Source organism: Coregonus lavaretus (assembly GCF_964263955.1).
Source record: "Coregonus lavaretus genome assembly, contig: HAP1_SCAFFOLD_4373, whole genome shotgun sequence".
Lineage (NCBI taxonomy): Eukaryota > Metazoa > Chordata > Actinopteri > Salmoniformes > Salmonidae > Coregonus > Coregonus lavaretus.
In genome coordinates this window covers 37,958-51,000 of record NW_028160076.1, presented here as the reverse complement: position 1 = coordinate 51,000, position 13,043 = coordinate 37,958, and the positions used below count along the sequence as shown (strand labels likewise).

At 38.1% G+C, this 13,043-nt stretch overlaps 1 protein-coding gene across 1 annotated transcript in view; it reads left to right on the top strand.

The window, feature by feature from the left end:
- The first annotated feature begins 4,629 nt into the window (after window positions 1-4,629).
- LOC311122198 (NACHT, LRR and PYD domains-containing protein 3-like) overlaps window positions 4,630-13,043 on the top strand; it is a 33,123-nt gene continuing 24,709 nt past the window's right edge. The window contains exons 1-2 of the mRNA XM_084196589.1: window positions 4,630-4,949; window positions 10,406-10,522. Of these exons, the coding sequence (XP_084052715.1) occupies window positions 4,867-4,949; window positions 10,406-10,522 (200 nt within the window). The 5' untranslated portion in view covers window positions 4,630-4,866. The remainder of the gene's footprint in view (window positions 4,950-10,405; window positions 10,523-13,043) is intronic.

Sequence of the window (13,043 nt, the reverse complement as noted above, 5' to 3'; positions counted from 1 at the left end):
ACAAAAAAATAAAAATAATAATAATAATAATTGTAAAGTGGTTTTCCCACTGGTTATCATAAGGTGAATGCACCAATTTGTAAGTCGCTCTGGATAAGAGCGTCTGCTAAATGACGTAAATGTAAATGTAAATGTTTAAACAGATCTGAATCAGGAAACTAAGACTTGGTTTAAAGAGATCTGTATCAGGAAACTAAGAGTTGGTTTAAACAGATCTGAATCAGGAAACTAAGAGTTGGTTTAAACAGATATGAATCAGGAAACTAAGACTTGGTTTAAACAGATCTGAATCAGGAAACTAAGACTTGGTTTAAACAGATCTGAATCAGGAAACTAAGAGTTGGTTTAAACAGATCTGAATCAGGAAACTAAGACTTGGTTTAAACAGATCTGAATCAGGAAACTAAGAGTTGGTTTAAACAGATCTGAAACAGGAAACTAAGAGTTGGTTTAAACAGATCTGAATCAGGAAACTAAAAGTTGGTTTAAACAGATCTGAATCAGGAAACTAAGAGTTGGTTTAAACAGATCTGAATCAGGAAACTGATAGGACCACATATCAGACCTGGGTTCAAATAGTATTTGTTTTCTATCAAACACTTTGAGCATTTGATTACATTTTGAGTGTTTGCACTTTTGGGATTATTCCATTGGTTTCATTGTGCCAGGCAAGCTCAAAAAAGCCCAGCTAAGGCATTTGTAAGAAAACAAATCCTATTTGAACCCAGGTCTACATTATACACACCCATGTGTGAGTAAACTACAGAGACAAACAGACAATCCAAGGTTCCAGTGGAAAGATGTACAGTGAGGGAAAAATGTATTTGATCCCGTGCTGATTTTGTACGTTTGCCCACTGACAAAGAAATGATAAGTCTATAATTTTAATGGTAGGTTTATTTGAACAGTGAGAGACAGAAAAACAACAAAAAAATCCAGAAAAACGCATGTCAAAAATGTTATAAATTGATTTGCAAACGTACAAAATCAGCAAGGGATCAAATACTTGTTTCCCTCACTGTACATAATCTTTGCTGTTGAATGTTTATTACATGTCTACATACCTTTAGTACATAGTGGGGTTGAGTTGCTTTGTTGAACTCAGTTCATTGTTAAAGCACCTTTAGTACATAGTGGGTTTGAGTTGCTTTGTTGAGCTCAGTTCATTGTTAAAGCACCTTTAGTACATAGTGGGGTTGAGTTGCTTTGTTGAGCTCAGTTCATTGTTAAAGCACCTTTAGTACATAGTGGGGTTGAGTTGCTTTGTTGAGCTCAGTTCATTGTTAAAGCACCTTTAGTACATAGTGGGGTTGAGTTGCTTTGTTGAGCTCAGTTCATTGTTAGAGCACCTTTAGTACATAGTGGGGTTGAGTTGCTTTGTTGAGCTCAGTTCATTGTTAGAGCGCTTGTTGTTTTCATACTTTCTCCTCTGTGCCAAAGAGATAAAGCTGTGATATCAGCGTTTAGGGAAAAAGCGAACATTTTAAAAACCTTTTAAATGTTTATTTTGCTTTACTATAGAGTAGTGTCAACTCCTAGCTTGTCATTGTCAAGTCAAACATGACAATTCCATAAAGAGTTGTCAAGAAAGCAAGAACAGACTGGCCATCAGGCTAGTCATCTCCTTCAGACAAAGTTCATTCATAAACAACAACAGTTTTCTTGATGAAGGAAAATGGGGATATGTTTAGGATACAACGAATTATAATTGTGTTAATGAACGAATGAGCATTACTGTTTTAAATCTTTGTGATACGCCAAATAGCAACTATTGTATTGTCTACTAGGATTCTGAAATGAAAATGGTGTTTTGTCTCTGCCGTTCTTCTACTGTATAGACTGGTTGTTAGTGTTGTGTTATTAAATGATTTTAACAATACTAGTTATGTGTGTCTTGTACGTGTGCCCTTTCTGTACAAAGACAATTTTGCGGCAAAAAAAAACAAAAAGAATGTTTAGATAAATAAAAACCCTTGAAAGATTATTTCATTCATCCACTCCAAACCTGCCTGATTGACACAGCTGCAATACTGATGTTAACCACAGGGTGGGGCTGTAATGCAGAGGAACTGTTGTGAGACAGTTGTGGTATCACAAACTGTGTGTGTGACATTCCACTCTAGACTTGACATTGTTTACAATGCTGACAGATGGGTCTATAATGAGATACATAATACATATCTAACTGAACCAACCACAGATGGATCTATAATGAGGTACAGAATACATATCTAGTTGAACCAACCACAGATGGATCTATAATGAGGTACAGCATACATATCTAGCTGAACCAACCACAGATGGATCTATAATGAGGTACAGACTACATATCTAGCTGAACCAACCGTAGAACCAATGAAAGCTATTGTGTGTCGATATCTTCACTAGTTGTTCCTGGCATCAAACCTGTAAACAATCAGGATCAATTGAACTTCAGATACCCACCTGGATCCCTTCTGCTGGAAACGTGGCAACAAGATACACACACAAACACTAAATATTTCAACAGAAATCAAGGGGTACATTTAAATGTGGTAATGGAAAAACAAGGTCTGAAAAGTGGTTTCTAACAATAAAAAGTAAGGAACAAGTTGTTTTTATCACATTGAATATTAACTTTGTAGTAGAGTGGAGTTGCTTGTTAAAAATCATACAGATCACAATTCATCCAAACAACTTGGCATAAGTCCTTTCCACAGTGCTGTTGATTGGAGCTAGGGATAGGGTTAGGGACAGGGTTGGGTTAGGGACAGGGTTAGGGTTGGGTTAGGGTTAGGTTTGAGCCAGCATGTGGACGGACATGTGTCTACGTTTTGAGGATATATAATTCATTCTCTGGCTGTATTGACCTGATTTAAACCCAATTTCTAGTCCTGCAAACAGAGAGAGAGAGAGAACAACATACATGGAAATGTGTTTAACACGGTTTAATGCAATTCCCTTTTACTAAAATAGTTTAGTCATGTTAATTTGTAGGTCTCTCTGTAGGGCAGATTCTCAGTAGGTTTCCATAATCCATTAACCTAACAGCCTGGGAGGGAGGGAGGGAGGGAGAGAGAGAGAGAGTGAGAGTGAGAGAGAGAGAGAGAGAGAGAGAGAGAGAGAGAGAGAGAGAGAGAGAGAGAGAGAGAGAGAGAGAGAGAGAGAGAGAGAGAGAGAGAGAGAGAAGACTGGATAACACTCAGTCTGCCTCCTCAAATGGCACCCTATATAGTGCACTACTACAGCCCTATTGGTCCTGGTCTAAAGTAGTGCACTATGTAGGGAACAGGGTGCCATTTGGGATGGAACCTCAGACTTGAATCACTGGTCCTGGACACTGCCAGTTGTTCATACCGTATTGTTTTTAATGATTAACCTTGTACTGCAGTGGCCTAAATCAGGGTCACACAGTGTTTCTTGGTATTCTTAAACAAATCTACTTTGAAACAAAAGTATACACCTCACACACATGGTTATGGGCTTTAAAAAAAGAAGACACCTGGACCATGTCAGATACAGAGTTGAAATGTATTACATTTTGAGTTTACATCCCAATATTACACTTTATATACATGACAGAATACTGAAATATAACAAAACCGTTTATTAATGATGAAATTATTAAAAATATAAATGCCATTCCATCCATGAGACCTCTAGCAGTAGCTACACAGCCATGTTGGAAACCCATGGCTTTTCTCCTAAACAGGTTCAACTGGTTTTCTGATTATTCTGACATGGGGTCAATGTCACTAGACTTTAGCAGATGTTAAATTAATCAGTAACAAAAATTACACAAAGTCAGTTGACATTGGGGAGGTGAATAAACTTTTCCCAAGGTTTCTTTCTCAGCACAAAGGAACATCTCGATGATTTGACATGTTCTGTTTTTGAATTCAGGCTGCAAGGTAAGTATCATACCAGGGATTATTTATGTATGATGTTGGTAGAATGTATACATTGGGATAGTAGTAAGGATCCTACCAGGGATATTTATGTTTGATGTTGGTAGAATGTATACATTGGGATAGTAGTAAGGATCCTACCAGGGATAATTTATGTGTGATGTTGGTAGAATGTATACATTGGGATAGTAGTAAGAGGCCGGTGGGTAAATGACTAAGATTCAAGCCTCCCGTCAGTTAGGGAGATTTGTTTCTTTATTGTGTGTTTAGTTGTACCTTAACTTCCTGTAGTTGACCATTTGGAAGGATTCTAAATTGAGGAATGGTCTAAGATCACTCCTAAAGTGTTCTCCAACTCATAAAACATTTTAGAAAAAGGCTCAGTGCCGTTATCCTCGCAAGGGAGGTATTGAAAGGGGGGGTCAATTTTGACCCCTACCTTTTTGAGGAAAAACGTATTACTTGTTAAACAAAATCTCTTTCTCTGAGCAAACGTATTAGTATAAAATAATTTAATGTACCATTGTTTTGAGCATACAATATAGCTCAGTATTTGAATGATTTATTTTATACAGTCATGTTTACTCATCTTTATCAAGGGAGTCAATAATTTGGGACCCCACTGTATACTTCAAAGTTAGAGATATGTTGGAACTGGATCCATCATTATTATTGTATTATTAATATTATTATGATTATGATTATGATTATGATTATTATTATTATTATTATTATGATTATTATTATTATTATTATTATTATTAGCTTCACTACATGGAGAAAAGGTGAGAAATATCAGTCATGACTACATGTTCATGTGATTGCATTAAATCCTGACTGTTCGGACGTGTCTGTTAGTAAATGTTTGATTTCTAAGAGATAATGAATAAAATAGAACAATTGACCTTCAATAATTAGTTGTCACTGTGTTCACCACAACCAACATGTTGCATCTCTGTTTAGGGGTCAGTGGTCTAAAATGAGTCTCTCTGGAGAGAGAGAGGAGGGGGGCCCTGCCTCTAAAATGAGTCTCTCTGGGGAACATGACACCAAAGCTAAGAGGTGAGATGACAATGTTGTTTAAGAATTTATAAGGAGTTTATTTCTAAAACGTTATATCCACAATTTTTTCACGTTTGTTATTTTACATCAGAAATGATTGCTTATGGGTACCTTCATGTGTCTGTCAAATATTGTTGTTCTAAGATTTTAATTAATAGATTTTTGTGTATGAATTTTTGTTTTGCAAAACACTATATAGCTGGAATGAAATGTTTGTATCCTGTATATTTGACTGTGATATGTGGATGTCTCACCAGCACACACAAACACACACACACACACAGACACACACACACACACACACATCTTTACCAGCATACACACACACACACACACACACACACATCTTTACCATCACACACACACACATCTATAGAAGTTTTGCATGACACAATCATTTATCCTACTCTTAGTTATTGTCTAATATGTTGTCATGCATGACCTTATTGTTTTTACTAATTCTGATCGTAGTTACAAGCGGAATTTTGACAATATTACCGTCAAATTAACAGTCCTGTTTAAACCAAAAAGGGTTCTATCACCTGCTTAATATACGGAACCACTAAAAGTTATATATAGAAACCTTTTATAGGGTTCTTTGATCAGAACTGCTGGGGATTTGGAAAGCCATAGTCAGTCAATCAACAATAGAACAATACTCTTATGAAAAATATGTATCTTTAACTTACAGTCTGTGGATACTATGCGACTAGAAAGGTTAAACATGCATGTATGACATCACAGCACATTTGAAAAAACATGGCAGGTGGAAATCAAAAGAGGATGTTCTACGGAGATAGGTGGGCGGGGCTGAGAGTAGCAGAGGGGTGGGATTAAAAAAGATCATGATCGGTAATAGTCAATACTGTAAACACTATAGATGTCTGAGTACTATCTATCCAAAATGTAATGTGTATAATTAATTATTATTATTATTATTATTATTATTATTATTAGTATTAGTATTAGTATTAGTATTAGTATTAGTATTAGTATTAGTATTATTATATATAAAAAAAGTAATTACTGTGTATAAAAGTATTGTATGGGGGGTAGAATTGATCTTCGTTATATGCCAACACGCTGTTGGCCAGGGAGGCATCTCTTTGTTTGAACGATGGCCCACGTCTAATCCGTTCTCAACCCCCCCAAACAGCAGACCTCACACATACAGTTGAGACCAGCACAGGTTCAAGCTGCAGTGCAGCGCCCCTGGATGGAGAGCATGTTGTGGGGTTAAGGGCCTTGCTCAAGGGCCCAATGAAAGGTGAATGTTTTGAGGACGTGAACACAACAGCCCTACAGTGATCAGATCAATTACGCCCCTTCTTTCCAGCGCCTGGCCCGGGATTCAAACTGGACACTTTTCGGCCACAGGTCCAACACCTGCCACAGCTCCAACTCATTTGCCAGACTGAGCAAAACATAGATAGATAGTGTGTTAAAAGTCATGGAATGATTAACTAGGCTATTGAATCACCAACACTTATTATACATCATTATTATACAGAAATCATTGTCAAAAGCTGAAGAGATACTGTTCCATGTAGTTCTATATTATTATGGATTGATCATATAGAAATATAGAAAACAATTTAAACTACTCCAAAGCAATTACATGTGCCGCAGGAACCACTGACTCACTGCATTATTCTATAGTATTATCAAGACACCTGCTGTTAACTCTTAACTGGTTAGGACAGCTCATGAGGTGTCCTAAATATCTGCCGACTAGGTGGGACTTTAGGCTTCATGCATAGCTTTAATTTATACCCATAAGAGTAGAAGTCTTTATTCTCAGCACTTATACGACCAATTTTCTACTCTGAGATACTTTGGGCCCAGACCTCAAAATATTGTTATAAAAAACGTTGAATGTTTGTTTTACATATAAAAAATAAATACATGAATATTACTAATGTAAGCCACTGTAAAGACTGGGTTTAGTTTATTGCGTGGCTCTGCTCATGTCCGCGTTCTGGAACTGTCCGCGTCCACGTACGGTGTGGCGCCAAGCATATTGTCCAGTTACGCGCAGAGTGGGCTGAGGTGATGTTGGGGAATAACGACGGAGTTCGTTACAGTGTTGAGACACCAACGTTTATTGTTCAATTAGCTTTTTTGCGTAATGGTCAGTGACAGTATGAGTGTAGCCAGATCCTTTTCACTCGCTATTCTTGTTTCATCTTGTGGTTCACCGGATTCGTCATCATCCTCGAGGGACAGACAAACGACCTGCTAGCTAGCCAAGCTAGTCGGTACAGCGAGCTAAGCTAGCTACTCTACCAGCAGCATCCTAGTTATCCTAGCTACCACTACATCATCACCGGCTGCCTGCATTTCTTGTGGACCGATGGAGCTCCCTGGTTGTTTCTTCCACCTGTTAAATACCGTGGAGGGCTTCTCCCTCTCTCGTTGACGGATGCTGGCCTACGCTCCCTCTGTCCGGTTCTCTTCTCTTCACTAGATGGACGGTAACTTTAGTGTTTAACCCCTCTGTGTCCAAGGACTGAACTTTTAAATATTATTTTTGGGGCGCCTCAAGTGACATTTTTTACGTTTATTTCTGATAAAATTAGTTCATTGCATCCGCCATGGAGCCCAGTTTCATAATATTACCTTCTGTCCCTGGTTATGAAGTAATCGCGAAACAACAGGCCTTATGTTTGGGAATTTTTCACCCTACCAGCTCCTAATAGTTCTATTGAGCTCCGTGACACCGACTCGCCTTCAAAACGTTCTATTCCCAGCCCATTGTTCTGCGTCACAATGCCAGCTTCACTATTGTTATCAATGAGACCTGCCTGCCTTAACCCTGTAGGTTTACCTCAGGTAACTTATTATTAACAAGGTTACGGTTACTTGGTGAGCGTTAACCCTGTAGGTTTACCTCAGGTAACTTATTATTAACAAGGTTACGGCTACTTGGTGAGCGTTAACCCTGTGGGTTTACCTCAGGTAACTGATTATTAACAAGGTTACGGCTACTTGGTGAGTGTTAACCCTGTAGGTTTACCTCAGGTAACTTATTATTAACAAGGTTACGGCTACTTGGTGAGCGTTAACCCTGTAGGTTTACCTCAGGTAACTTATTATTAACAAGGTTACGGCTACTTGGTGAGCGTTAACCCTGTAGGTTTACCTCAGGTAATATATTATTAACAAGGTTACGCCTACTTATGGCTCACAGTTCACCTTGTGGTAACCCATAGCGCTAGCGATGGCATGGTTAACCATGTTTTCAGAAAAAGGTGTACAACCTAAACAAAACGCATGTCCCTGTCCTCCTTTTCAAGAGGTGGCCGATTTATACAGCCGTTATACATTTTTAAATTAAGAAATAACACATTTTCTTTGATTTGTTGTTTCTAAATGGCCTCTGGGTAATTTGATATGCATCGAAATCTTTATTAGTAGGCATCAAATTTGAGCGAATGCTGCACAGGTTCACAGAGTTGCAAACCAAATGGATATAATGGGGTGATTGTTGTCTAATCGGGTGGTCTAGCTAATGGATTTGTAGATCGGATGCAGTTGCTACCTCAGATTATGAACCTAGCAAGTGTCATGAATGAGTGATGTAGTAACCACAGACGGCCACAGGGAGGCGCAAGAGAGCTATAAACTGTGGTCCTCTGTAGCTCAGCTGGTAGAGCACGGCGCTTGTAACGCCAAGGTAGTGGGTTCGATCCCCGGGACCACCCATACACAAAAATGTATGCACGCATGACTGTAAGTCGCTTTGGATAAAAGCGTCTGCTAAATGGCATATTATTTATTTTATTTTATATAAACCAATACTGTTTTTTGCCATAAAAACCCTAAACCTAACAATCAATCAAATGTATTTATAAAGCCCTTTTTACACAAGCAGATGTCACAAAGTGCTATACAGAAACTATTACCCTACGTATTACCTATTTCAGCCTTAAGGGTAGGGTAGCCTAGAACACTTTTAGAAACTATTTTAGTAATAATATTATTATGTTAGTAAATACAATTATAGTATTAAATAGCATTTTGATTATTTTGTTAATCAAAACCTGTTTACGCATTTTGCTTTTTTTGTTGTTATTAGTTATTTTATGATATTTATTATTGCAAGGCAGAACGCTTGATAAACAAGATACATACATTTTATTTTTCAAATGTGCTTTGAACTGGGTGACCTAGTATTCTCTATGTGAAAGTCCAGAAAATGGCATCGGATAGGTGGGGCAGGTTTGAGACTGATCTAAGGAATTAACAAGAAAAATACACTTTATTCTCAGCTGCCTCACCAATGTCTGAACGTGAATTAATAACTTTTAATTGCTAAATATTTCCAATAGATGGCAGCATATGACCACGAAGCATCAGTTATAGGCTACAAGCAGCAATATGATTAACATAAAATAGCATGCAACTAAAGACTATATGTCCCATGATTTTCTAAGATGTTCACTCAATACTTTAGTTAGCTATATATCTCGCATTAGGCCTGTGATGCTTTTGGAAGAGCAATTAAATAGTGACTATAGCAGGTGTTGAACCCCGGGTAAATAATCACTAGTCAGATGCTTTAACCTCAACCCTAGTATTCATGTATTATAAAAAATTATCTTAATATCTGATATTGGGAGTAAACAACCTCGGAATAGATAAGACAAGAGTGCATCTTCCAGCCCGCCAATAAATTACATCATGCAAATGTACCTCAACATTCCCCTCGCTTGCGCTAGAAGGCAGAGTACTCGCTGCCGCTGACGGCACAAGCTTCTTATTGGGGCTGAGTTGGCTACTTGTTCGAGAAGGCAGAGTGCTCGCTGCTGGTTGATGAATCTGACAATGAATGTACTAGGAAAATAAATTTTTCTCTACCAGAGGTGACTCAATTATTGTTCATTGATTGGGTCTAATGGTCGTCTTGTGCTGAACTGCACATGTGCAGGCAGTCAAATCAAAGGCACTCCTTCGATATAAAGTAGTTTTTGACTAACATTAAAATGTGTCAGTTTGTTAAACTACTTAAGACAGGACATTTTCTAAATGAACAACTAAGGAAGTCATTTGTATCTCTCATTGACATCTCAAACCCCAAACCCTGGCCTGGTCTGCTTCATATGCATTCCCTGAATACATTTTTTACATCAGCAGTTGTCACAAAGTGTTTATATAGAAACCCAGTCTAAAACCACAAACAGAAAATGCAAAAAAAACATTTGTCTCTCTGAAATGAAGCCATTAAGTGATCGATTTTAAACAAACACATGTCTGTCATTGAACAACCCCATGCCATGATTAGCTAGTGAGAAAACACAGCCATTTATTTGATAATTTCTTTAAACAATAGAAGCTAATTTACTAACATTTCTGAAAATGGATATATAGCGTTTTGGAATGAAACTCTTCTCATGTTTCCCCATCTGAGCTCAGAGTAGATGAGAGACATAATGTTTGTCTCTGTTGTGTTGAAGCCCAATCAAGCAGGAGAGACCAGCCTCCCCTGTACCCAGCTGTGTGTCCATGAGGAGTGACAAGTCTATGGGTCTTCCTATATTCTTCAGAGAGGGAGACTTTTCTACTGAACAAAGGTAAGAAGAACTCATGGGTCATGGTCAGTGAGTTAAACAACACTGTCTCTAGTCATTTCTCCTCTCCCATTTTCCCATTTATTTTTGTTGTTTTCATAATCCATAGGCTAAACCTTTTTTCCATTTTCATAGTCCTGAAACAATATTAAACAAACACTAAATTCCCTCCCTGTGTGTGTGTGTGTGTGTGTGTGTGTGTGTCTGTCAGGGAGTGTGTGTGCACTCCCTGGATGAGATGTCATCTCTATCCTGATTGCCTAGTCACTTTTACCGCTACCTACATGTACATATTACCTCAACTACCTGGTACCCTGCACATTGACTCAGTACTGGTACTCCTTGTATATAGTCTAGTTATTAACTCAACTACCTGGTACCCCTGCACGTTGACTCAGTACTCCTTATAGCCTCATTATTGTTATTTTGTTATGTTACTATTTCCTTTTTTTATTTAGCTAATTTTTGTTACTTTTTAACTAAATTGTTGGGAAAGGGCTCGTAAGTAAGCATTTCACGGTAAAGTGTACCACTGTTGTATTCGGCGCATGTGACATACAATTTCATTTAATTTAATTTGAAGGTCATGCGTAAAAACATGTCATCAGGTCGAGCAGTCGTCGCACGCCGAACGGTCGTCTCACGCCGAACTGCGCAATTGCAGGCCGTCAAATCAAAGGCACTCCTTCCATATAAAGTTGTTTTTGACTAACATGAAAACGTGTTAGTTTGTCACTTTCACGAGGTTGAAGTAATAATGTGTTCAACTACTAAAGACAGAACATTTATAAAATGAACAAATCAATCAATCCAAATTAAATTTGTCACATGCTCCTAATACAACAGGTGTGGACCTTACTGTGAAATGCTTACTTACGAGCCCTTAACCAACAATGCTGAGTTACATTTTTTTTACTAACAACTAAGGAAGTCATTTTTACTTCTTTGTTTTCTCAAATCCTAAACCCTGGCCTGGTCTGCTTCATATGCGTACCACAATTATATATTTTTTTTACATCAGCAGTTGTCACAAAGTGCTTTATAGAAACCCAGTCTAAAACCCCAAAGAGCAAGCAATGCAGATGTAGAAGCACAGTGGCTAGGAAAAACTCCCTAGAAAGGCAGGAACCTAGGAAGAAACCTAGAGAGGAACCAGGCTCTGAGGGGTGGCCAGTCCTCTTCTGGCTGTGCTGGGGGGAGATTATAAGAGGATATGACCATTAATGCCAGATCGTTCTTCAAGATTTTCAAATGTTCATAGATGACCAGCAGGGTCAAATAATAATCACTGTGGTTATAGAGGTTGCAACAGGTCAGCACCTCAGGAGTAAATGTCAGTTGGCTTATCGTAGCCGAGCATTCAGAGGTCGAGACAGCAGGAGTGGTAGAGCGAGAGAGAGGGTCGAAACAGCAGGTTCGGGACAAGGTTGCACGTCCATTGAACAGGTCAGAGTTCCATATCCGCAGGCAGACCAGCAGAAACTGGATCAGTCACGTCCGGTGGAGCATGTATCGACACTGATAGGATCGAAAGAAGGGGAGCGCTGCTCTCGCATCAGTTTTGTCCATTCAAATCTTTCCATAACATTAGAATTATTTCACAATACTGACCACGGATCAGCTTCTAGAAAGATATTACTACCTACGGCTGCAAATATTGAGGTAGTTTATTCTAGTGCTTACACAATAAAAATGCACTAAATCACATATTTGGCACATCATTGTGCACATGTTAGGCTACACATCATGAAATATATTGAGACAAATTACAGACAGTAGCCTACAAGTAGCAAAATAAAACTAAATATATTGAACATTGAATATATTTCAATATGATTGAAATAGGCCTATAGCCTACTGTTTATATTTTAATGCAGTCATCTCGGTTTTCATTTGAAGCATAATTTGTGTACTTCCCTTGTTTGAATCAATTGCAAAGACATTGGCAACTTTGTATTTGTAGTCAACTTTGTTCTGAATTTATCGGTGGTCAAAAAGAGACGGATAAACCATGTGATTCTATGTTTAGCGGAGATGTTCTGTGTATAAAGTGACGCGAGAGGGCAAAATAGCATCTAACGACGCACTTGGCTGTTCTACAAGTGGTCTGAGGCAGGTGTTAGAATATGAGCGTTTTCAAGTGCAACGTTAATAACGATGGTTTTGGGAAACAGCTCAGAGATTTAACAATGCACCTACGAAGGTTCTAATGATGAACTTGGCCTTATAATGCTTTTGGAAAACCGGACCCTGGATAAAAAACATCTGCTAAATGACTAAAATATCAAATGTAAATGTTTTACATACAGATCTCATATTACTGTATTGAATTATTATTTTACAATATTTAAATATTGATGTCACAAGTGTATCATTTGTACAGTTCTTTATTAAAAATGTAGTTACAGTGGGGGAAAAAAGTATTTAGTCAGCCACCAATTGTGCAAGTTCTCCCACTTAAAAAGATGAGAGAGACCTGTAATTTTCATCATAGGTACACGTCAATTATGAGAGACAAATTGAG